This window comes from Platalea leucorodia, assembly GCF_965183815.1.
Source record: "Platalea leucorodia genome assembly, chromosome: 3".
NCBI classification, from domain to species: domain Eukaryota; kingdom Metazoa; phylum Chordata; class Aves; order Pelecaniformes; family Threskiornithidae; genus Platalea; species Platalea leucorodia.
This window is the reverse complement of record NC_138825.1, coordinates 46,109,545-46,137,200: the sequence shown is the minus strand read 5'-3', so window position 1 is coordinate 46,137,200 and position 27,656 is coordinate 46,109,545. Positions and strand designations below refer to the sequence as shown.

The 27,656-nt window shown below is 35.9% G+C and overlaps 1 protein-coding gene across 2 annotated transcripts in view; it reads right to left on the bottom strand.

Annotated features, from left to right (window-relative positions):
* SIPA1L2 (signal induced proliferation associated 1 like 2) overlaps positions 1 to 27,656 on the bottom strand; it is an 86,881-nt gene that overhangs the window by 33,553 nt on the left and 25,672 nt on the right. For both annotated transcript variants that reach the window (XM_082305791.1, XM_082305792.1), the window contains exons 6-10: positions 25,196 to 25,353; positions 23,078 to 23,654; positions 17,292 to 17,566; positions 3,756 to 4,013; positions 145 to 228 (exon numbers count right to left, since the gene is read on the bottom strand). In XM_082305791.1, the coding sequence (XP_082161917.1) occupies positions 145 to 228; positions 3,756 to 4,013; positions 17,292 to 17,566; positions 23,078 to 23,654; positions 25,196 to 25,353 (1,352 nt within the window). The remainder of the gene's footprint in view (positions 1 to 144; positions 229 to 3,755; positions 4,014 to 17,291; positions 17,567 to 23,077; positions 23,655 to 25,195; positions 25,354 to 27,656) is intronic.

The following is a 27,656-nucleotide window of genomic DNA, read 5'->3' as shown; positions in this document are numbered from 1 at the left end:
TAAACTTGTATGTCTTAAAATATACTAACAGATTTTGCAAATAAATCTATGATATAGAACAGCTACATAAATTTTGCTTCAGCAAGAAGATGCATGGGAGCTAGAGCAAGATTTAAAAAAAAATTAAAAAAAAATCACCAATACCCGTCATATCCCACTTGCTGTCTCCACTGGCTGCTCCCGCTGGGTCCTGGGTCACTGGAGGAGGACTGGTTGCTCGGAGAACTTCTGTAATGTTGACTAGAGTTATTAACAGTGCACTGAGGTATTTGTGGGGTTTCAGATTTGAACTCGGCTGTGCTTCTTTTATAAAATACATTCATTTTCACAAATAATGCAGACGCAGTATGAACACTGAATTACATTCATTTTGGGAATTTACAGCTTTATCTCAGTTTCACAGAACTTCAACAAGAATTTTTAAGCTATATTATTTATTTCATCACTAATAAAATATTTCCAACTGAATATATAAAAAAGGCATAAAAAGAGAAAGACTAAGTGCCAAATCCTATTTTCCTTAACATCTAGCTTTACTTCTGAACAAGTGGGATTACTCAGGAGTCAGAGCAGCTGGATTAGGTCTCTAAATTTACATGTGGGGAGCTCTCATGATGGATCAGAAATGATTGTTAGTTGCTTTGCATTTATTCCAGTTTTCAACATAGTAATTTAGAAGAGGTGATACCAATACTTTTTTGTTTTATTAATTCTGTGACATAGAAGAGCAACAAGAAAACATTGTCATGAATAGTATTATTTTGTACTTACTATTTAAACTATTGAGCCTCATGTCTTAACGAAGTCTCTAATTACTCTTGGATTTCCAGACAATTGAAATGCAATGTTCAAATTTGGTTTTGATCACTCTACTATGCTTCCCTTCAGTGTACATCAGTCCATAGCTACAACACCCTCAGTGATACTACCTCGAATTCCCTGTATTTCCCTTCTTTTTTTTTGTATTTTTTTTAAAGGCTATATGTAGAAATAAATGTATGTACTCAGCGAAGAGGTGAAAAGAGGTAGTTTTGGATTTATGCGCAACACTTCCCCAAGAACATGACATTCAATAAGTAACTTTACTGTTCAACTTGAAAATTTTAAAGACATTAGCTATTATATTTTGTCTAACAGCCAAGCACATATACAATAAGTAGACAGTGTAGTGCCTAGTTTTTCAGCATGTCTCTCTCTGATAACTATTGACAGGACTGAGCCTCTCTCAGTTAAGTGAAATAGTCTATAGGCTACAGTTGAATTTATTTGCACGTTCTTGCTTCTTACCACCAAGAACTTTGCATTTCTTGCACAGCTTAAGTGAACCAGCATTAAGGAATGGGTAAGTTATGATCCCACGTGTTTCCAGCCTCCAGACTGATGTTTAAGACAACGTCCTCAAAACTGGGACCATTGGTTTGTACTATCCCAGGCTGAAGAATGTCTAGATCCCAAGCCTCCCATTTGCTGGACACGTGTCTAGCCATTAGCCTACTAAACAAAAGGTGGCTACAAAAGGAGAACCACAGAAATCCAGCCAGTGAATGCCTCATGCAGTTCCTTTACACAAGAGCTGCAGCTGCCTGCTCTCAGGAATGGATTCCAGACTCCAGGTGAAAGGATGCACTTGCCTACAAGTGTGGCTCAAGGACTAAAGCACATGGAGACTTCTTGATGTGAAAAAACAGAAGAGTGAGTCTGACTGAAGCTTCACTCTTAGGAACTCGCTATGAGCAGCTGTCACAGAATCAGGCATTTTGTAAAAACACAAGTAGAGCTCAAGGATATCCTTGTATTTCTTAGTGACTAATTAGAGGAAACTCCTTGATCAATACAAAAACATTTCGACTGCCTTCTCAAAGCACTTAACTCTCCTTGGGAACTCTACTAGGAGCATAGGTGTTCAGCTCCCAGTTTTTAATTTCACTCCAGGGACTGGGCATCTAACTGTTACATGCCACAGTAGTTGAACTGTTGCTGCTTAAGTCTTTTACTATATCTAGCCCACATTTCTGTTGCTTCTTTCTCTTTTTATCTCTAAAAACAACTACTTTATCACCGACTTCAACGTCTCAATGTTAGCTCATTTTCAGATCGGTTGCTATAACTTCCCTGTTTTATCAACCTGCTTCTCCCTGCCTGCACTCTTAAATTTGTCGAAATTGATATTGGGTCTCTGACCCTCTAAAATCTTTTTTTCATTTTCCTAGCCTGAGCATACATTTTCACCCTTGCAAGACTACTTATAAGTACTAACCAACCTTACTTCAAACTCTCTTGCTTTAAGCCCATCTCTCTGCCAAGCCATCAACTATGCCTCTTCCCATGCGGAAAGACCTTGCCAATTAGGTAACTTTCTTTTCATGTTTCAAGACCCACATGTCACAGTTCATCATTTTCCTCTCTTTTCATTATTTATACTCTGTACCATGTCTTCCCCAGAATAGCACTTCTGCGTTGCACTTGTTTTGTTTAAGTGATACAGCAATTTCTTCATGACAAGAGATAGCCTCTGTCCTAGCATTTTTTCCACATGCTTCACTGAGTGTTAGGAGAAGTGCAACTTATGTTTGCAAAGTTTTTTTGGAAATGAGTAGTATGTCAGAAAGCTTTCATTTTTTCTCTGTATAGGCATACAGTATGCTTAATAACGCTCCTTTTCCATAAGGGAAAGCTTAAGTCCTATAATGGTATATACATGCTTACAGAAATGCACCTCTCCTTTTTTCAGGGGGTGAGGAGGAGGGTAGGGGACAAGAAGAATACAAATGATCAAATGGTCATAACTGGGAGTCTGCCTTCCCCAGACCATGATATAGACATATTTTCAAATATGTACTACTGTTAGCTGTATAAATTTCAAACAATGTAAAAAGTCACTAAATCTATTCTGCTAAATAACACAGATAGTGTAGCAATAGCGGTATTTCATGATTTCATCCAGAATTTTTTAAAGCTATTTAAGACTACTATTTTAGATTTTCATATCAATTAGGTATTTTCAACATGCAGTAATTTTTTCCTTGGAAATTAGGACCACATCACCCCATGGAAAAAGGGCATAAGCAGAAATAATTGCAAACAATAAAAGACAGAGTTCTGCTCAAGACATATGGTTTTCCTAAATAATTCAAAGGTCAAATGTATTTACAAATTTTTAACTTTAAAAATAAATTTTTATCTTATGAAGAATTATGATTAAATTAGAACAGAGCTAACATTTAAGGATAACATCCCATCATTTAAGAGGTGTTACATATTCAAATCACAAGCTCTGCTTTGTTTAATTAAAAGCAAAGCAAAGCATAAGGACTGGTAATGAGTTACAGAACCTTTGAAACTATGCCAATAGCTTGGTAATGAGATTAAATAATTCATTTTTAAAGGGATGAGTTCATTTTATTTATGCTCATTATTTGTTTAAATAGGATCCCAAAAGGTGGGGGACAGGATGTTGTTCAGATCAAAAAGTCACAAGGCAGTTTCCCACTTTATTGATCTGGGACTAAAGGGAAAGGTTAGCAGTAGGAGCAGTAGTACAGTCCACTTTCATCACAAACAACAAAAGTCACTTGTTTCAAGTAGAGGGAACTGGGCTCAGTGAATGCTCTTTAATACAACCTCAGAATTAAAATTACTGTCAAAACTCAACAAAATAAAGTTTAAATATAAGTATACCAAAGTTCTAGAAAGCAGAGATATCTAAAGTAAGGCACATTAGGAAAATGACAGGCATTAAACGGGGAGTATATTACCTTGCACCATCTGGCAGTTTTCTATCAAAGGAAGTGCTGCGAGGAATGGCTGTCTGAGCCTGCTGGAGAAGCTGCTGGCACTGCAGTCTGTCAGATGTTCCTAGGATTGGAGAGGCACGAGAGAGAGGCTGCCCAGCGGGAGTCGGCACCCGATGCCAAGTGGTATTCCTTCTGAAAGGGGTTTTATACTCACATGGGGTGCCTTCACTGTCAAGTTTGTATTCCACCATGGGTATACGACAAAGTTCTGAACAACCCCTGCGGGACAAATAAAAATGCTGATCAGTCTCACTGGAGGGAACAGAAAAAGAAATCTTGCATTCTACAGTTAGAAGTATAGGCATATTTTTTCTTCCAGGTGCCTGAAGTGTTCATATAGCACTGTACAGCCCCTCCAATGCTTCAGAACTATCATGCCACCCAGGTAGGAAACATTTCAATCTAAAGGATTTGCCCTCATGAGCTCAAAGGTTCTTGAACTCTCTCCTTACCCTTACAAAAAGGAGAAAATATTAAGCTCTTATAAATTAATCTGCAGCTTGAATTTTACATAATAAAAATTAGTAGAAGCAAAGCATTCAGAAGTCAGCAAACATAAAATTCTAGAACAGCTTTAGTTTGTTTAAATTTCATAAATACAAATAATTTCTTAATGTAAAAATTTACATATGCAAAATTACAAAACATGTTTTGCTGCTTTGCAGCAAACTGAACGTTTCTTAGTGGTATTGAGAACTTTCCTTTAGAATCCCGCCTTGTCCCCACGGAATGACAGAGCATATACACTGGGATACAAATGATTAAGTGGCATCTAAATATTGTTCTGTTTGTTTTCAAAGTGTACTTTCTATTCTCTCTCTTCCTGGGGGTCTCTATGCCTGGAAGAGAAATGGGGAGGCGGAAGGAAGAGATGAATCAGAAACAAGTCTGGCTTACAACCTCTGCTTGAACCTTACAGTGTGGTTAAATACTAACAGCATTCCCAGCAAGTGTAAACTCAGGTAACTAAGTAGTGACAGTGTTTCCCAAAAGATCAGTCTGCCAGTGGCATATTTGCTATGGACTCAGGCTGGACTTGAATTAAGGGCTCCTGTTTCAGAAATCAGTTAATAGAAGCTTAACACCCACTTTAAGGCAGCACTGATTATCATTGCGGATATTTTATATTCTCACATACTGTCTCCCTTATTTGTCTGATAGGCAGTGTATACTAAATTAATGTCTATAAAAAAATACCCTAAAAAATTCTAATGCAACGCATAAAGTTTAAGGAAGAAATAGTGAAAATTTGCCTCTCTGTCTCGCTTACAATTCTGCTCTATACCTTGAGCTGAGTCTTGATCAAGCTTTGCTTTTGTTGAATACTCAACATTCACCATTTCCAACTAAATTAAAATCACCTAGAGAAAGTGTAATAGAGTGTGTGTAAAGTGTTAACAGTCTTAATCCAGAAAATACTTTGGCACAAATGACTTAGCACAAATGTGCAGTTCAAATAAATTGTATAGATCCTCATACATTAAATTGCTGTGCCCCAAAGTTTCTGAACCAAACACCAAAAGAACATTTTCACTGTCAGTGTTCTGGTAAGCAGATAAAAAAAAAAAAAGATATTATAAAAATGCTAACTATGTTATTCAAGGTTGTTGAAGAGAAGATGCATGTGCAACTGTAGCAGTTACACAGTAGATACTCTGTATATGCCCAGTCTGATCCTGCCAAATGCTCCAGGCTGCTGAATTTCGTGGTACTAACAGGCAGTTTATCCTGTAGCATTAAATCTCAGACCCTGCTGGCACTCAAACAGATGAAAAAAGGTAAATAAAGAACTATAAAATATAGAAGGTAAAGCATTGAGAGTGGAGATTAGTAGCCAATGTAGGGTAGAAGACATCGTGATGAAGATGAGCTGAAGAGGGGTCAGTAGAATGCTCCAAAAAAAGAACTCAGAATTCCTGGTTTTTCAAGGTTATTCTGTGATCAGAAATATCAGTATTAAACTCACCAGTAAAATTTGACATGAGTAAACTCTGCTGACAAAGCATAGTTAGACATGCTGGAATTTCTTATATTTGTGTGGGTTTTGGTTGGGGTTTTTTTGTTTTGTTTTGTTTTTGGTTTTTGGTTTTTTAATCTAAAGGATCATGCTAAAACTGTACATCAAAAGAACACTAAAGTTGCAAGCTTAAGAACTCAGAAGGTAAGAAATTTCAGAATTATTTTTGTTGCACACGTAACTTTAATCTGTCCTCTTTCTGTCAGTGGAGTAAAATCGTATACTTTCTTGTTTGCTTTTAGCATAGAACTCCCTACCTCATTCCATGCATATAGAAGATAGCATTCATTGAAGAGATACTACTCAATATATAACTACCATTATGTTTTCGTATGGGCAAGATATTCAGTTGCATTTTTCTGCACTGATTTGTGATAAGAAATTATTTGATGGCTGCATACTTTCACTGAGTATAAAACTCATTTCTTTCCAGCTCCTCTTATCTCACAGCAACAGGGAGTTTCACAAGAATGATTTTCTAGTTGTAGCTTCCCTATGGAGGTAAGAAGACCCTAATAGTCTCTCCCACAGACAAGGAATGGAACTACAGAGAAACCAATGTTATAAAATTATCAGTTAATTCCAGAAGGTCAATTTGATACATCTATAGCTTTCCCCCTGCCCCAAAACTGCCACATTTATTCTGACCACCACTTCAAACTGCTTCAGTTCATTTATCTATTTTTTAAAATTCTTTCACACTTCTGAAAACCACAAAACACGTGTTGGGCTCCTAGAATGATGAACGCTGCAGAAAGGTTGAGTTAAGCAAATTGCATAGAATCACACAGACATTTCTACTGCAGAAGCAAATGTAGATATTTCTCCAGTGCAATATTCAACTCCTTATATCCCAAGACCATTCTTCTCTTCATAAAGTTCCCTGCCTCATTCAATGCCTGCAAGAAATGACACCAAGGTGCAAGAGACAATAGCCTCTAGCAGCGTAACCTTGATTCATTTCCAGAGCAGCTCCATGTTATGTGAACATAGAAAGTTCTTAAAGGAAAAAATAGCCTAAGATTGATTATTCAATTAAAGACTTTCATAAAGCTTTATATACAAAACAAACAGAACAAAGAAAGCCCAGATGACATAGCAAGGTTAATATTAGTGCACTGCATAATTTTTCATGTGGCCATATATGCACAGTTTGTCATTATTTGACTAGGAAGTTGAATAATTATATAGGCCACAATTTCAATCATCCTTCTGCTGATTTCTTAGTCTTGTTTCACTCCCTTCTTCATTCTGATAGACCTTAAGTGTTAGAAACAAACCATCCCCTCCCCAACTTTAATTATTAGGATATTGATTTCACAGTTTGTCTTGGTAATTGGGAAAGTTATAGCATGTAATTGTCATTGCATCCCTTATTAGATACCCCCCATAAAGCACTTTAAGTGCTGTAAAAATAGCCATGGGTTTTGAAGGCAAAAGGGATTGTTACTACTATTCAGTTTGACTCAGCTTGCTAACTGAATAACTAAAGCATGATACAAAAATAGCAAACAAGCAGCTTTCCTGCAAAGAATAAGAATTCAAAATTTTGTAAAATTTTGTGTTTGTTTACATCACTAAAATGTATTCCTCTGATGAATGAAAAAATGATTCAGGGCACTGTTCCTGCAAAAAAAAGGCTTACAAAACAACCCTATTTCAAATCACTATAAAAATCTAACAACGTTACTTTTAAATTCAAAATGGAGCCTCAACATGGCTGCTGTAACTGCCCCCCCGCCCCTCCAATTTCCATGGTTAAAATGGAACTACTTTATATGGCTTCTTTTGTCACACAGACTTTTTAATTTTAATGTTAAAGTGCCAAACCAATCAGTTCAACATTTATATGAAAAATTATGCTTCACTGCTTCACAAGCACTGCCTAAAGAAGAGATACTGCAGTATACTGAGATATGTAAAGTCATAATTGTAGCTACCTCCAATATCAGAAACAAAGAGAATCAATTAATTTATACCTACAATCCAATAAGGGTCCCATCTCCCTGCCATGGATCAAACTGCAAGTTATCTTGCATGAAAAAAAAAAACCACCAAATTAAATGTGATTTCCTATTAAATATTTAATTGGACAATTATCTAACTTCTATTCATAATATTGTTACTTTTTCCACTGGATAAAGAATATGCATTGGCACTGGTATTGAATGATAGCTTTTAATTCCCTTCTTAATTTTAATTTTTAGTTTTTTTTAAAATTCACTTTAGAGAATACGTAAAGACAAACCTATATTCTATGGTCGTAAAAAGATACTTAAATTTATGTCAAACAAGTATAGGATATCAAACATCTTTCCCTATTATATTCAATACAACATTTTGAAAAACAGACTCACGTTATTTATCAAGAAAGTATGACCAAGTCTTAACCACACATCAGAAATGATAGCACTGCCTGTCCTTCACTGTAGCTTGGTATTAATTAAATCAATCTTTCAACACAAAGCACAGACTCCGACTAATGTCTTTGGTTCAAGAGCCATATTATCCTATAAAAAATTTGGTTAATAAAACTTACTCTGCAATTACCCAGAGCATGACTCTATGATACAGCTAGCAGGTCATGACTGCATATTAAAATTTAAGAGCCCACTATAAAAATCTGCAATATTCAAATGTTACTGCAAGGAGCACTATGTTCTGAAACAATTATCAAGCAGTCCATTAAATTTTTCAAACTATGTTAACCAAACCTTTCAATATTAATTTAAGATTCCATATAAAGGTTCTGTAAAAGGCTCTGTGCAGGGCCTACATTAGGGAAGGCTGCTAGTTAAAAAAGGTAAATGTTAATCTCCACAGAAAAGTTAGAAGCTTTCATATACTATGATCAGCAATTTGCCACCTTGATAACTACATGGAAGCCTTCTTTTCAGTTATATCCTACCACTATCAACTACTTGGTATGACTTTGGTATTCGGACCCCAACTATCTACAGATTTCATCCGTCATGATTTGTTAGGGTAATAACAAAACTAGAATTACTGATTACAATTTAACTTTAGTTCAATGTATCACAGATCTGAATCATTAAGGGGGACATAGGGATAGAGAAGTAATCATTGGTGTTCACCAGTTGTATTACACCAATAAATTATCCTGTATTATCACCATTTCAATTCAAAACATTTAGTCTTGCTCAACAAGGAGTCTTTATCTATATCAAGCAGTACAATAAGTAATTGCATTCTTCTAACTCAAACTTTGCATTTGGAAGTGATCACTTCTTTTACAGTGCATGTTTGTTCCTACACTACAGCAGTTCCCACAAGGTGTCACAGTAAGACTGGGGACCCATTATGCAATCTATTAAATCCACATAATAAAACATAGATTAGTTTCACATAATTGTAGGGACTTAACTGAAAAGCAGAATTTAGTCGCTTAGTTTTGCTTAGATGCACCATGTAGTTAAATAAGACATCCATACATTTCCCCTTCTCTGACCCTTTGAAGTGCCCCCTCCTGGAGGTAACCCCTCAACTCCGCTGACTCCCTGTATCGACTGCAGTGCAAGTCCAGGACATTTGATAAGATTCAAATGGTCTAAGAGAACTCTGGTGAAAAAGTCAAGATAAAAATTCCAAGTTCTGACATCTTAGAAACCTATTAACAGTAGTCACACTGCATCCAAAAAGAAAGCGATGTCATTTGAAAAACAATAAATCAGTTTTACTTTAAAATAATTTCATAGCACAATAGATGTATGCGATTGCTTACAGCAACCTCAGATAAGGCTGCTGCCCACTTTATCATTACTGGTTTAAGGCGAGTGATAACTCTCTGGCAGTCCCTTCACAGAGCTGAAGAGCTGAAGCTGACAATCCCTCCTTTATGAAGATACGCTCATTGTCCTTCTGATCTTTGTTACTATTCAGTTTTAAACAGAATCTTTGTGTTGGTGAGCTGACAAACAATTTAGAGGCCTCCTAAGAGCCTCTATGCCTGCACTGTCATATGAAAAAGACAAGAGAAATACAGCCAGGACCCTGGATGAAAGGAGCTAGTCAGGAAATGAGAGGGGAAAAAACCCAAAACCAATCAAGGTGTTTGGCTTACTTGTATGATAGGTAAGGCACTAACAACCCCCGCAGTCTCTGCTGATAGAAATTAGGACAAGAGCAGAGCAAGTCACATTTCCAGATCCCAGAGAACAGGAAAACAGCTCGATCAAAAGACAACAATTACGGGGAATAAAGGCTTGCGAAGCTACTGGCAAGAAGGAAGAATCACTGGGAAAAATAGATAAATAGGAGAGATTTTTGTGACATTAAAGAGAAAGCCTTCAAAATATACCGTAAGATTGTAAGATGAAGAAGAGCTGGAGAACCAACAGCTGGGATGTAAAAGTTATATTATGCCCCAACTTAAGAAATGGAAATGACAAGTAACACAGAGGACAAATGAAGTAGAGGGAACAGTACCAAATGGAGGTCTAAGTCTTTGAGCTCTGAAAGAACTGAGTTCAGAATGAATCCTGATTTTGAAGTAGTCTTTAAGATACTGGAGAGAAGATTAGGAATAAGACCACACATGAGGAGATATAGGAAAACACAAATGATCCTCATCAAAGAATACCAAGTCGAGTATGTTTCCCAAAGAGTGGTTATGCAGGCTCCATCCCTGAAGGTTTTGAATCCCTGACTGGATAAAGCCCTGAATAACCTGGCTTGACCTCACAGCTGACTGTTTTTAGCAGGAGGTTGAACCAGATAGTCCCCTGCAGTCCTTTCCAATCCGAATTATCCTATGATTCCATGAACCCAAAAGGTTTTCAACAAGGTAAAGACCAAACCACTTGCAATTTCTGCAGAGATATTGCTCATTCCAACCCAGACATAACAAAAATGGATCCTAAAAAATGTTTTATATAATAGTAGGTGTATATATACCCCAAGTTATTTACAATGAAAAACTTCTTTGCTGACCCAGAATGGAGTGGGCAATATATTAAGCTTCAAAATGCCAAAAAACATGTGGTTTTTTTCAATCATGTTGAACAATAGGGGGTGGGGGAAAGAGTCTGGAATTCCTATTTACATCTCTCCATAGAGACAATCAGAGATTTGCCTGGCATTTTTGTGTTTTTTCTTCTTGACTGTAACAACTGTACACATAATAAACTTTGGCAATTAACTCCTGCTATGAATTCATTCCTAACTAAATGTAAGAAAAACTCAAAGACTATTTACTTGGCTGAGAAATAAGATAAGCATCAGAGAATTGTTTTCAACTTTGTACCTTTTTAGTTTATAGTTCTTTTGTTAAGACTGTTTCTGGGTGGAGGCCATATATTACATACATTGCCTAGGTTTTCCTTTGTTTTGATGCAAATCATAATAGAAAAAGATGCTTGTACAATAAAGTTTCAGCTTCCCAAGGATTATAGTAACACTGCATATTTAGCATTACTCTCTTAAGTATAATGAATTTAAGGAAAGATACTAAAATGCAAATTGAATATACTGGCAAAGGCCAAGTTTACACATCCTTTTATTTGAAAACTATATTGGGAAGAATAAAGCTCAAAAGAATTTATAAAAAGTGACAGAAAACAATTTGTTTATTTTTTTAAACAATAAAAAAAGTCTTTTTCTTTTATGCAGAAGAAAACCATGATGTTTTTGTTATTTAGAGACGAGACAAAGCACATGGCACGTGACATATTAAAGATGGGGAAGAGGGGAGCCTATACCTTATGCCTAAGCTCTGTTGTTTGCTGGTGCTGCCACCCTTCCAAAGGCAGAAGGATTGGCAGAGACTTCACAGTGAGGGGGAGAGCCAAAAGGTCTTACTGTGACATTGACCTTCTATTAGGACTTCCACTAACAGCCTAGGCTAAAATCTCTGGTATTAATCAGAGTTCTGACAGAGTTTGTTTTTGCCAAGAGTCTCCATCAGGCTAAGTCACAGTGCATGTGTCTCATTCCCTGAATCTAATTATGTTGTAAGAAGTACAGTAATTCTGACGGTGAAGAAAGTTAAGCATTTTCTACCATTTTATTTCTCGTTGGGTACAGAGGATTAACTTTTGCAAGTGATATGGCTTCCAACTAATATCATATTTTCTTAGTGCTTGTTCTTTCAGTTACCTCTAAAAACCATCATAATCTAGAGTTTTCAGGTATTTGCAGCCTTCTTACATTAGTAGCAGGGGTGGCAACATCCAAATTCTACTTTTATAACCAAAAGTTCAGTTTCAGGTTTTTCTGCTTTAACCTGCCTCAAGTGTTGTTAGTCTGTCAGTATCCTGCCAGGAATTCTAGATCTGATTTCTTTCTGGCTGAGAAGGCTTAATTAAAAAAAAAAAAAAATTAAATAATCTTATGAACTATCCCACCAGCTTATGGCAAACACCCTTGGGAGAAGATCTGAACTCCTCCACACAGTAAACCCTTCCACTTTCTAAAAACATTTTTCCAAACATTCTATACTCTGCTGGTTATGTGTTACTTAAAAAAAGTCCTAGAAACACAATTGTCTAATAAGGTCATAACCATTTAAGAGAAACAAGCATGAAGACTGGAAAATACAGAAAGTCATTACACCTATTTTATTTGTAAGAAAGAGTTTGCAAAGTTCAAGAGAATAAAACAACCTCAACAGAAATGCAGTAGTACTTAATAATGGCCCACAGGCAGTTTCAGTCATAGTTACTAAAATACTTCCATTTTCAAAATTACCCACAACAGCAGGAAAAAAGTCTATTACTTGTTCAGACCAACAGGTGGAAACTACCACTGCTACATCTCTTACAGTGGTCGTACTTGAGCTTCTGTTTCTCGCCCATCCCTGGAAATTTTGTTTAAAGTTTTGTTCGTTTTCTAAACTTTCTAGAAATTGTTTCTTAAGCAGTTTCTTTTTATATGTATAATGGTAGCTGAACTAAGAGAGACATATAAGTTTCAGTATAGTGAGTAAGATTCTAGAAGAATCTACAGTTTAAAAGGGATTTAGAAGTACTTGAATTCCTTGATTGGATTTGACTGATTAAAGATATAGTGTCCTTGAGCATTACTGTGACACCACCAGTGAAAGCAAATTAGAATGAACATCATTATTCTCCTGTTAAAATGTGTATAATTCCAGCACTGCACTGCAGTACTAGGTAGTATTGACAACAGAAGAACAAATCAACAATTCTGAAGGGAGAGACATAGCATAGAAACAAATATGACACAAGGATACTTATTCAGATCTGAATACACTGACCAGCACGTTTGTTCTAACACTGCTTTGTAATTTAAAGAATTTATGTTTCAAATAGCAATTTCTTCTTTCTAAATCTATCTATCTAAATACCAGCCTGGTGCCATGCAAATAATTATGATTTCTCAATTTGTGCATGATTATTTAATTGCTGGAGCAAACTGAAAACAGCAGGAGCTTTGTCTCAAGTTCATTAATTTACAGGATAGTAAATGAAAGGCCTTATTCCATGATTGCTTTTGCATATACTGCTATCAAGACTATAGGCAGAAGGTTCTACATTAAGTAACGGAACACGTTTATTGGGCAGAATTTTCCTCTGTAATTTCCTAATCACTCTGTAACATTCCTTTGTAAGCACCTTCAACATTCCAAATAATTTATTTTCATGCAGAAATAAATTAATACAAGACAGTTTGCAGCAAAAAAAAATTTCATTGTTAATAGTTCATTGCTAATATTCTCAGTGTACGAACACTTAACACTTTGTTGGTTTTCTTTTAAAATACAAAGGGCTGATGGACTGAGGATGATTTGTGGGTAAGCTAACAGAGAAAAAAAAAATCAAGTTAAGAACTTGATTAAGGATCTCCACTTCAGCTGATATTTTTCCAAGGGACTGGGACTGCTTTGGAAACACCCTTGCACACTTGAAACTCATTTTCATTTGAAGGGTATAATTCCCAAGACAAACCATGGCACTCACGTCCAATCTGTGTAAACTCACTTCAGAATTTGATCCCAGCAAGGAATCAGTGCTAATAAGCAACCTAAAGAGAAAGTCCTCATTGCTTCATATTCGTAAAACCCAGCAGACAGAGCTAAGCAGAAACTACTCTTTCAAGCAGTGGAAATCAGCTGATTATCTCCGTAAATGAAAAACAGGCATTAACAAAATGATACATGGGGATTTTTCATGAAACTATGAATAATTTTTTTGCTAAAATTATACTTACATTCTTGCAAATGTATGTAGATTTTTAATGCAACTGATTCTTGTAGAAACAAAGATGAATGTATTTTTATATCTATGCACTGTGGATAAAAACTTAGTGGCTGAACTTGAAACCCCAGATTATGGCATTTAAAGTAAAAATTTTTTTAAACTCCCAATATCTATCCTAAGAAATAAGGCTGAAATACAGAGGAAAAAAACCCTAACTGTCAGAAGATCATATGCTCTGTAGGATGAGTCAAACTTTCAAGGTACTTATTTCAGCCTCCAAATCTACTGTTCTACATACGTCAGATAGACCGAAGTATCATTTCTTAGAAGAAAATCTCTAAAAGCAGCTGTGAATTACAGCAATAATTATCGGAGCATACATGTGAAGCTTTCTCCTGTTTTTGAACCATCATTCTAGACATGTGGAGCATGTGGATCAAGGATTAAGGGACCCCAACTTTGAAGGAAATATCTGTATGTTTGTTTTGAGTGTTATTTGATAATTATTAGTGCTACTTGACAGTAAAAAAGTTCTCTCCTGATGAACTGGTACACCTGCCTTAACTGTTGCTTACAGATGTGTGTTGGAAATCACTCAGAGACCCTATTCTATCCTATATAGCCACGCATGGATTCTCCAAGGACAGTGACATTTCTTGTCAAATGAAGGTAAAATGGATTCTAGTTCCCCAGATACTCCTGTTTTACATCCAAAACTACTGCCTCTACTAGAGTACAAAAGAGATATGAACATACTGGAGCAAGTCCAGCAAAGGGCTACAAAGATGATTAAGGGATCAGAGCATCTGACACACAAGGAGAGGCTGAGAGCACTGGGATTGTTCAACCTGGGAAAGAGAAGGCTCAGGAAGGACCTTATCAATGTGTATAAATACCTCATGGGATGACGGGGAGAAAAGATGACAGAGTAAGACTCTGAATTCAGAGTTGTACTCAGTGAAAGCACAGGAGGCAAGGTGCACAAACTGAAATGCAGGAAATTCCTTTAAGTAAAAGCATTTGTTACTGTAAGGATGATCGAACACTGGAATCGAAACTGTGGAGGCTCCATCCTTGGGGATATTCAAAACCCAGTGAACATGTCCCTGAGCAGTCTGCTCTAGGTGACCTTGCTTTGAGCAATGGGGTTGGACTCAACAATCTTCAGAGGTCCCTTCCAACCTCAACTATTCTCTGTTTCTATGATTCTGCAAGATAAGACATTGAAGATGGCGAAGACAAGCAATTGAGTAGGAGACAGGGAGATGGATTTGCAGAAGTTTTAACTAGTAAGTAGTTTTGATAGACTATCTTCTTTCTCCAGACCTCTGGTAATTTATGCCTTTTTGCCTCCTCATCATTCCCCTGCTCATTAATATATTTTACAAAAAATGTCATAGGTCATGTTTATCAACTGCAATTCTCAGTCTTGTCACCTAGTATCTATATTGCTTTCTGTCGACTCTGTTTAGATTATAAACATCGAGAAAAAGCAAGCTCAAAACTCTCTGGATATTGGGTCCCTTTCAAGTTGGGCAATCAAAATCACTAATCATATTTTGGGGATATAAAGGGGACAATTAGGAGCTTTCTGTTTCAGTGAGAAGTTGGTATTTGAGAGAAAGAGGCACTAATGAAGATTTTTATACTACAGGGATGAGGCTGAAAAGAACTTCAACATAAATGCTTTGGTGTTTTTGATATTTTAGAATAGAAACATAGTTTAAAAAAATTTTAATTTTCCTTAGTAATTAGTCACACAGTTTTAAAAACATAAAAAATTTATAAATGAGGACAGCTTTTGCAGATTTTTTCCAGTTTGGTGGCACTCAGTTAAAACTCCTTGTACATATAGACTGAGTGCCATGTATCACACTGATTTGGGATTTTAACATTTTATTCCTAAAAACGTATCAAAGAAGATATAAACAATTCATACAGTATGTATTTTTCCACCAGGGCATATAAAATACATGTTTTTACCTTCAATATAATAGGATCAGCTCATTAGGCTCATATTCTGTAAACAGCTTGGAAATGTATACCAAACAAGTCAGTGAAAATTCATACCCAGAAGCAGATGGTGAGAATAGCAAAGCTAAGCAAAGAGAGGCTTAATTGCAAATTCTATCCAACTAAGCAAAACGGTGGTATTCTACATTCACAGGCATTTTCTTCAGAAAAGGAACCCAACACATCGACATGCAGGTTGAGGCAGGGGAGGGCACTTCTGTGTCATTCATCAGGCCAATGACTACTTGGAGAATTGCCACCAATTAAACAGTATTCGTGTACAGTTGGCACCAACTTCATAGTGCTGCACGCTACGTAAAATTTTACGGCTTGTTGTCTTGCCAAAAGCAACACATCTAATGTTTTTTCTGTTAAATTAAAAATCAACAAGAGATTTAAAGTTGGCCTTCTACAATAAGACAAGTAATTCAATTTACTCTGGTACAGTTCTCATTTAGAATGAGCCAAATTAACAGTAGCTAGACAAGGTACGTGAGAAATAAAGTCACATTACCATAAAGTTTTAATTTTTCCCTACTTCTTCTCTACCTCATAATATTAAAAAATGGAGAGAAGAGCAAAAATCTTTTTGTCACCAAAAAAGGAACACTGAGGAAAGAAAATTGTGTTTCATCCTCGAAAACAATGGTACAGTCACTATAATAATGTTTATTACAGTCTTTTTCTGAGTGTGTGAGCATTTATTTCATGTTGCAGCAAGATTTCTTTGCTTTAACTGATGATTTCATTGATGTAATTCACTATTTAATATGACTAAATTAGATACCTGTAGGAAGTGAGGAGGACTCTAAGCTGTGGTACCATATATGTCCAGAACCCAGTATTTCACTACTTTTGTTAAAATTTCAACATAAGAAAAAATAAAACCAAATCTTTTTCAACAGTCAGGAGTCAGAGAAATGTCAAAGACGGACAGTTTTCAGAGGACTCCCAATTTTCAAATTTAATATTAAAATATAAGATTGTCCTGTGGAACAAAAGAAGTCACATCAGCTTTCATAACAGTTCAGTCATGATGCACTAAAGTTTACTTCTTACTCTTTCAAAGCCATATAAAAGTAAATTTCCCATTACATTTCTTATGGGATGCCATTTTAGCTTCTATTACAAGCCAATAGGTGTTTTGGGGAAAAGATTGCTTTAAGAGCCTCAATAATATTACCACCAAACATGAGAGACAATATCCATGTCCTGAGCCATTGTTTAACCAGTAGCAGAGAAAAAACCCAAACAGATACAAATGTCACATTGAGAACTGTTGCTCGTTACCTTCTAGGTGCTCCATCCTCGTGTGGTTGAATAATCACCACTTTTACTGTCACCGATGTACGTAAAAGGTCAATCATTTGTTCATGAGTTAAAGTTGCCACAGCCACTTTACAGATCTCAACAAGGCGGCTCCCTTGCCGTAGGCCTGCCTTCCATGCAAAACCAAAGGGCTCCACATCTGCCACTATTCCTTCAAAGTTCACATGGAATCCAAGTTGGCCCAACCCATTCCTCCGAAGGGTCATTTCCGTGGTTTCACATCCTCTGGTCACTATCTAAAGAAGTATCAGATTGTTACGCTATTGTCAGGACACTCACTTCTTTGGACACACCAACAGATACGTTTTCAAACACTATAAAGCCATGTATGGCTTGACATTAAATATCTTTAATACACTAATACTAACAATTATTTTAACATTTGTGGTTGAATGAAGGTTTCTGCATAAAAAAAAATGAACAAAACATTTCACAATGCTAAAAATCTTACATCCCCAGAGCAAGCTGCTGACCCGTGTCAAGTTCCTTCCCCCTTGCCCAACATTAACACAATACCATTTATATTTTATTGAAAACTTAACAGCTGCTCGAGTTTCAAAACACAAATCAAGCAAACTGCTGTCCTGCCAGTTACTTCATTCTTGTTGGCTGACTGACTGCAGGTGTGCAGGCATTTTTTATTTCAGTCCTAGACAGTATTAAACTTGAGATATAACATGAGCCAAATTGAGTGAAATGCTTCAGTTCTAGCAGCTTTTCTTCCTCGAGAACATAGCAATGAAGATAATTTTGATTTATTTTGCCTTGTAGTCAGATTCCTAACTACCACTATCTCCAGAGGTGGACATCACTAAAATGGGATAAGAGTTTTCATGTCACTGGGAGATTCAGAAACAAAAAAATTACTTTCTTCATATTCAATGAAAAGTAATTCTGTCATCATTATACAGAGTAGCCAAAATCCTTCAAATTCAGTCTCTAAGTGGGCTCATTTCTATATACTACATAACAAGTCCTCAACAGTTTTGCCCAGTAAAAAATAATCATACAATAGTGTGTATGATGCGATACTGCACCAGACTCAGAAGACCAAAATCTAGTCCACATTACAAGGTAAGTTTGTGAGTTACCCTAACATTCCCTTCTGTCAGCATCACAAAACCAGTATGTATTTTAGCTCCATTAGTACAATTAGAAAAAAAATTTAACCACTGTGAAACAACATTATCAAAAATTTTTGTTCATAATGCATACCATTCAAAGATCTCACAGTGCTTTATAACACTCCAGCAAGCCAAATATCTGCCCTTTAAAGACGCATATGTTACAATACAGATCAAGGGATCTTCCCAAGGTCACGCTGCATTAAGAGCAGTTCGACAGTGCACCTTGTTCCACAAAGGTGTTCACACTGTTTATGGTTGCTTTTAGCGTGCATTACAAAGATGCACACATTAGTCAACTTTAGGCATCTAATTTAAGGTGCTTAAGTTAGGAGGCTAGTGTCCTGTACAGTCAGTTGTATAGGACAGGTCTTTGCAGAGGTTGCTTTATAGCTTGAGCTTATTTCAGGAGGATATTTTGGAAGAGTCATTCTCCCCCTCCATTGACTACTTGAGCCTGAATCTGGGCAGCCTAGCTCACGAGTTTATTGTGTGCGTCCCACAGAAGCATGACCCAACCTCATTCAGGGCTGCATGGTGAGGGAGTGGGACTGTGTGGCTAGTGAGATGTTGGCACTGTGACTGGCTAAAGCTGTCACAAAACCACTCCTTTCAGTACCCAAGTCAGATGCAGTTGACTAGGCGCAGTTTCATGGGAGGTTTAAACTGATCTAAGACCCTATTACCACTATGCTGTCCCTTGTATGGCATTAGCACTTGTGCAGCCATGCAGACAGATCAGAGACATAATACAGCTGAAAAACAGGGTGCTTTTAAAAATAGTGTTCCAAAGGGGTGGCAGGCAGGGAATGGATGGGACCGTCTCCTTCACCGGCAACTAATATGAAAACAGGTCTCCATCATCAACAAAGGATCTTAACGCATAGCAAATACTATGCGGTAAGTCACGTTTGTAGCTTCCCTTTTACACTTCCTGCTCAGACAAATCTTTTGTCCAAGCTTGTTACAGAGTCAGGGATGAGAGGAGTAACTTCTACTCCCTTCTCAAGCCAACGGCTGACTGGAAAAACTTTGGAATATTTGTGTAACTTATGCTTGCAACTTGGTCAGTGACTGAAAGTCACAGGTTTTGTACCTTAGTAAGTTTTAAAGCCTTATTGCCTTTATAGAATATTTCTATATGGGTATCTGTCACTCAGAAGAAAAAATAGAACTTGCACACATGAGAACAAAGTGCCACAAAACCATCAGTTATTCTAAGTTTGCTGATCTGAGGGAGCTGGTCCATGCTCGTACTTCTAACCTGCAATAAACTCAAGGTAATGAAATACAGGTAGCTCTCATTCATTAAAGGCTGATCTTCATTGAGCTGTGAAACACTGGAACAAGATCTTGCAAGGATCTGATATTCTGAGAATCATTGCCTGGCAAATTTAGGCTACTTAAACTGTAGCACTTTGACTTCATAAACCTTCCAGTTATTTCTGAAGATGCAGGCTTCAAAGTTAAAATGTGAAAGTCATTCTTGAGATGTCCAAAATGTACTCTGGCCGTTTTGCTACAAAATCACCTTCTGAGGCTTCCTATCAAAAAAAGCGGCTATTTCCTTTGTCATTATTCAGCTCTGAGTTTTGGTATCTTTTAGCAGCTTTCCATTTTAAACAGAAATTTCTGTTGTGTTTATAACTGTGCATATAGTATTAGAGCTATATGGCATGCTTGAAAGCACTAAGCTTTAAATCTTTTTTTTTCCAACTCCGAGGTTCATTTTCAGTCACGACTAGTTTTCAACAAGGCTTTCATAATTTATGAACTAGATAAGTGAAAATGAAATTTTCTGCTCTTTATCAGTTTCCCTACACTTGTCACAAGTTTCTAAAATACATACAATATTTAGTCATGTAGTGGAAAGAAGAATACGCTATTAGAGTCAGGAGCCCAGCTGAGGGATGGAATTTTATCCTTATGAAATTATACAATATTCTTTTGGGGGGGCAGACTCCTCTTTATCATGTCACGATTATAGAATACTGCAGCATGAATGCACCAGCCAAAGTATATGGATTTCCCCAACTCGGAGCACTCAAAAGCTCTTCTTCAAGTTAGTTAAATATTCAAAGGTTAAAAGAGAAGGAAGATAAACATTCCTGCCAAAGACTCATCTGTTCCCAATGGAAAGGATTCCAGGAGACCAAGTCCTCCACAAGTATATCGCCTAAAAGGTGACACTGCATGTTACATAGTAATGCCACATGAAACACAGTGCTGCTCCACTTCAAAACAGGTCATTCTGCTTACTTGGTTGCCATTTCACTGAACGTGTGGCTGTGTGTGAACTAAGAGCCAGCTTCTCTGAATGCACTTAATACGGACGGAATTAAAAGGCAAAGATCCTCTAAGTCCCATGAAGAAGGGTGAAGAGTTTTTTTAGTATACAAGCTTCTAAGGAAATTTTGTCTACTCAGATTCTTGTCTAAAGATCCATTCAGGGTTTTAGTTTAATCTTCTATCACTCTGCCATTCTCTGTTAACCTAAAGCTCAGAACCACTGCTTTTTCTGCCTTCAAACACAGCCTGCCACGTTAATCTACAGTTTACTTTTGCTGCTCTTTCTACTTTATATCACTAGATATTCTCCCCCACAAATACAGATCTAACTCTAGACTAACAAATCCCAGCTCTTTTTTAGTCCTAAACTGATTGTTTTGGTTCAAACCAAAAATCACAGTCTCAGCTTTTCACATCTTTGCTTTATCTGGATATTCAGATATGTTTCCTATTCATCTGCATGATTTAAACCCAGGCAATAAAATGTAGTTATTTCTTTGACAGTCTCATTTAGTTAACTGCAACATTTTACTCACTGGTTTTAAGAAATGCTTTTACTAGTGACAGAAAAGGTTAATAATCCAGTCACTGAAGTTTGATATTACGTCACAGTTTGAGCTTTCATCTTTAGCATCTGCTAGCACATGTGGTTGTTGATCTTAGGCATGTTCCGAGTTACTGAAAAGGTTTTTACAGGATGAAGTGTGGAATCAGAGTTTTAAATACTTTTTAGTGGTTGTAATGGTCACCTCTGAGCGTCTATATCAAAATGTATATAAGGACTGCTTAGAAAGAATTCAACATCATAAACCAACTAGGGAATAACATTAATATGCAGCTTTCAAAAGAGAGGAAGAAGCAGGGAAAAAGGAGAAAAATATGAGGTAAGAAACGGGGATAAAAAAGTTTTAAAACAAGTAATGACAGCTAATTCTTTTAAGTAATGTAAAAGTTGGATAGGTGGCCATGAAAGAGAGAAGGCGGCCAGGGTTCATTGGAACAGATAGTTGAAGCTAATATTTGGGTTAACTTGGCAGTAACTGATGCTAAATTTTTGAGGCTTAAAGCCTATTTGTCATTATTTAACCCAAAATCTGACTATAAAAAAAAGAGGAAGTATTCAAGTAAATATAGATAACCATTTCATTTTGTGTTTTTAATTACTGAATTTTAAAGATCTATCTCCAGCAACTGAGATATTTCCATGTTTTGTAAAACAGAAGTAAAAAACAGCAAAAGAAATTGTCGTCACTGATGACAGCACAAGTCTTCACTAGAACTTTGAATTTTGTTTCCCATCTGTGTTAAGCAATTTATATTATTCATTTAGCAATACTTACTAGGAGTGAACAACATGTACGCTATTTTTCAGAAGGGAAATACCTGTCTAAGGAAAATGAAACTGAAGACCTCAATGAAAAGGATAGTATAACAGTGGCAAGAAGAGTTTAAAGACATTCATCTATTGAAAGATTAATTGTACTTTGGAAGAAAAAGGTTATTATTTAGAGCATGATACTGAGCAATGCTGAATGTGACTGCAGAACTACAGAGGCCCTAAAACATCAGCTGCAATCCAGCTGTTCCAGTGTGAAAATGGTAAGCATAATGATTTCTTTTCAGTACCAGGTTTTCTAATATAAACAAAACTGAGACCATCTAGATCACTTAAATTATGACCAAAGGGTGAAATGTAACCACATGAAGCAGATGCATCAGCACTTTTACCTTGGAGCTCCTGTCAGTTCGTTTGTACTGACTGAAATAGTTACAGGACAGTTGTGCTAACATCAAACATCTGAAAAACTTTATCCAGTCAGCTGTAAAAACTGGCATTAATTGGTCTAGTTGTCTTTACTGCCTGCAGTTGCTCAGTATAGAGGAACAAATCAGCACAATCACTTACACAATTTTTTCTGCTAATACTCACATGGGTTATTATAAAAAGTCCAAGTGAGTCTATTTTACACATTAAGATTTTGTATATTTTTAAATTAAGGTATATTTTCTACCTACAAAGGTGTGATTTGAGAATAGGCTACAGCAAGAGAAGATAAAAGCTTAGCCTTTCAATCCTGATTTCAACACTGAAACCATCCATGGCCTTGGGCAAGTCTATCAGATTATTGGTATCAGATTCCTCATCCCTGAAAATAGGTCGATAACCCTTATCTCATTTGCTGTTGTGAAGATAATTGTTTGTAATTCTCTCTGAAGACTGAAAACATTCCTGAAGTATAAACATAGGACATTTTTAATTATATCTCAAAGGAGATGTAGACGAGTAACTCTTGTAAAAAAAATTTAGAATTCCAGTTTAGAAACTGTACTTACTTCAAGTCTTTGAACAATTTCTCTGATGTCTTCAGTACAATTATCTGCTGCAGACAGAAGAATACATTCTCCTCTTTCATAAAATATTTTGATGCTCATTAATCCAGACGTCCATCCAATAACATCTCTGCAGGAGCAGTTAAACACAACATTTTTTGATTCCTTTTCAATCAACATGATAAACTCATTGGAGATTCCAAGGAGACATTCAATGTCAGCAGACTGGCCAAAATCTCGTGCAATCACATTCCACATAATTGCTCCAACACTAAACAGATGGGCATCTTTCCTTGGTTTCACTTTTTCCTTTTTTTTTGCCCCTAAAGTAATAAAGCTAAACTTTGCTGAAGTATCCACTGTAGCTGTGGTAACAAAATTTTCTGCCAGATCTTTCAAGTATTCTTGACGTGTCCTTGTGGCCATGGCTCGAAATTTTTCTGACTTATGTGCCGCATTTTCAGCATTAATAACTTTGGCTAAAAGGAAGTCCCTAAAGACTGCTGATTTGGGGAAAGTTACTCCTTTGGGAATGGGTGGACCAAACGGAGGTACATCTTTTGATCGTGAAACACCAACACTGGAAACAGAAAGAAAAAAATACAATGGTTAATTCCTAAAAAAAAAAAAAGATCAGATGATAAGCAGAACTGTGATCCGTGCAGCCCATTTACACAGTTGGCTTTAGCTTTGACATGTCAATTTTCAGACATTTTAGACATGTCAAAGAAAACTGATTGGGTTGTCTGTTTTAAAATGGCTTTTTCCTTTTAAATATATAAAAGACATTATGGATGTATCTTACTAACAAAAAATATCAAGGATGACTTCTTAGGTCATCACTGTCTCCTTTCTTTAATGGAATAAATATAAAAATGCTTTGTGAGATATAAATGAGAGAAGTATTTTTAAGAATTATTTTTTATGTAAGTCTGACTATCATTTTCAGCTGTCAGTTGGATGATCTTAAAACTAAGAAATACATAAATAGAAACAGAATTGATTTTAATCCTCAGACTGTTCCCTACAATGAAGTGTGAAGACAAAGAAAAAATATTGGTGTCAAATGTGTCTATAATTGGAGCATTCTGCACCTGTTTAGGTTGCCTACTCTATGTTCATAAATTTCAAAATACCTGCAATTCTTGATATGGACAGTTCACAGCCAGATGTAAAAGAAATAGGAATATTTTCTCATTGATGCAATTATACCTACAATTGATATCTACATAATGTATTTCAACTGAAAGGATTTCAAAATACTGTGCAAACTACATACAACTACTACTAGTTTGACTGAAATGCAGTCACATTTGGGATGACAGACAGACATTTAGTAGCAAGAAAAATGTAACTTATGAAATGTCATGTATTATTAAACACAGAAGAGCTACTGAAACAAAATGAAGTTCTAAAAGATAGCTTAAGTTCTAAACAACAGCTAGAAGACAGTAATATGACCTGATCTCATGAGGTACTTTAATTCCATCCTAAACAATGAATAAATAACATTTATACCTGCTAAACCTGCACCATTATGCTTCAAGTCCTTCTCATTATTTGCAGAATTCCCAATCAGGTCAGAACTATGCTTCCACCCCAGTTACCTTGCTAGAATTCATGATGCAGTAATTTAAATGTGAGAGTTAAGGTCATCTGAAATTTGAGATGTTTTTATAACCCCCAAAAGTCCTCATTCATGTGCTTAAAGGCCATGACTCGTCCCAGTGTCATATTGTCATACTCAGGGATTTATACAGGTTAACAGCCTTCTAAAATACTTTATTTTAAATCACTTTCTTTGAAAAAGGAAATGTGCAATACAAATTCTAAATTAATTTCTATTGCTGTGTCTGCAAGTCTTATTTTCACTAACTTGTTATATCCCCACTTTGTGCCCATAAATCAGCAACACAGAGTTCTACCTATACCCATTTAAGTCTACAAACTGCGTCCCGTAACTCTAGATGTATGCAAGGGAGACACTGGGGTTTCAAACTCACAGAAAATGTAGCATAAATTTTAAAATTGTATACACAATATTTCTAGGAAATACAAAACTGTTAGAAGCAGCAGTTCCATTATAGTCTTAATAACAAAGAGTTATAAGGCTCTACTCACCTATAGCACACATTTTCAGTGCAAGGATTATGCACTTTGACTATGACAAATACATGTTGAAAGTGGGAACGAATATTTTTTGGAGTAAAAGGAAGTGCTCCTGGCTCTTGGAAGACAATGGTAACTATGTCATTTCCTATATGCCTTTTCCTTAGCAGCTAGACAAGAAACATGCATTGAAAAATTAGTTATAAAAAATAATCACAATTTTTTCATTTTAGCAAGAAAAAAAAACAAACCAAAAAACAAACCAAAATAAATGAAGCTTAATTTTTCAGAAATAACTGTTAATTAATCATATCCTGGATAGCTACAGATAAAGGATATCAGTCTGAACTGCAAAAAGATAGGGAAAAGAAATTGGGCTAAGTTCACAAAAATACTAGTGAGTTCTCTTGCATCCCCACACTAGTTCTGCATAGTTTCTGCTCATTTCTGTTTTATTCCATGAGAAATATATATTTCTCTTAGTGTAGCACTTTAGTAATAAAAAATGTTATATCACTTGACATTTCTCACTATCCAGAGAACTGTACATCAGTTCCCTCTCTACAGTGTAATATTTGCTTCTATATGAAAAATAGGATATTTCTTGTCTTTCTCAATAACCTTCCTTTTTCATGTTGCATTTTTATTAAACATTGTCCTTAATATTATGATCCTTTTTTTTTTTTTAAATAGATTATCATGAATACTTATCAAATTTTAACAACTGCATACTTGAGGAGCAGAGCTGAGACAGAATACTCATAGAGAAACACTAGCTATTAGACACCCATTAATTAAAAACTTATTCTTGTAATTGGTAGCTTTTATCCTTAAAATACATTTAAGGAATAATTTAAAGTACTAAAGCATTGTTACAGCCTGAAACTTAATAAAAACTACAAAACACATGCAGCAATAAGGGACCACTTCTCTCTCTCCCAAAAAAACCCCCAACAAAACAACACAGTAAAATGATGTTCGCTTTCCTCACAAGTATATTGTACCTCTCAATTTTTTTTTTTACATTTTTTCTTAAATAACTTTGCTTATAAAACATCCATATATATTACCAGATGGAAAAAAGTAGTCTAGCATGTGCTACATTTTAAAGACCTTGCATTGCCAACTAATAGCATACAGACACTTAAAGCTTTACTGTAGTTCATGTGTAACTAAAAAGGATACAAGAATAAATTTATTTGAAAACTTCATAACAGAATAAGTAAAAATGTCTCTATCGAGCTGATTTTACAGAACATAATCTTTCTAATAAAAGAGTATTTGCTCGTATTTTCTCAGTTAAAAGTTAGTATTTCAGCTACCAACAAAAAAAGCAAAGAAGTTGCACATGCTAAAGCTTAAGACGCATATGTTTCACTGTATCTCCTAAAATGACACAAAGGATGGTATTCTAAAGATAGTAAGAAGGGCCAAAGCTACAATTTTAAAGCACTCAGTACATCTATATTATTTTAAACACAATCAAAATCTCAAATGCAGATTAAAGAAATAAGACTTCTGATGAAACTTTAGAACAGATACAAGAATAGAAAATAGTTTTGGTATAAGTGACATGGCTCAGTCAAGTTTTCAGGTTTTTAAGACTAAAATCAAAATAACTGGCTATTTGAGCAATTTAAGATATACATCCTGTTGCGTACAAATTACAGAAGTAGGACATTACATGGAACTGATCACAGAACTAAGCGTGTCAGGGATACTTTAATTTGCTGAGCTAGTCAACCATACAATTAGATCGTAGTAGTGAAGCACAAGTTCATGTTTAGAGGTTATTATTATCTCACAGGTTGGAATTTACACCGCAGTTAAATTTGTAAGAAACCTTCCAATTCTGAGGTACACGGTGATTCACTTCTGCCTTTGTTATATAACTAACTGCCCAATTACTCTTTCTTGCTACAGTGGTTCATTCCTATGCCTATACATTTCCACACAGCAAAATTACAAAAATTAGAAAGCGACATCCTGTTTAAAGTTTTATTTATTTCTCAAGACAGTCACTGTTTCAAAGAATATTTCCTGCTTTTGTAGACCTCTTTAGGAAGTTCTGCTTGCCATTATAGATTGCTTAAGCAAGAATACCAGTCACTTAAGAGGTAAGTCTTAGAAATGTTTGAAATTTTACTAGCAAAAATAGTCTTTTCAAAATTACGGCAGTTCCCATATCCTATCCCTAAAGTATTTTTCAAGAGCTTAAACCTCTAAGAGGCACAAAAATAGGAAACAGGAAGTCAGGTCATAATTTTTAAGAACCTTACCAAGCTTGCAGAGATCTTAGTGACTTCTTCAACATTTTAAAATAAAATCAGTGTAACACTGTTATAAATAACTGTCATGCATAAGTGGTCAGTGAACTTCAACACAATGCAAAGGCAAAGCAGTCATGGCTGTGCACAGAGTATCATAATGCAAAGAACTTCGAAAGGGGAGAGAAGTAAACTGGGGTGATCTG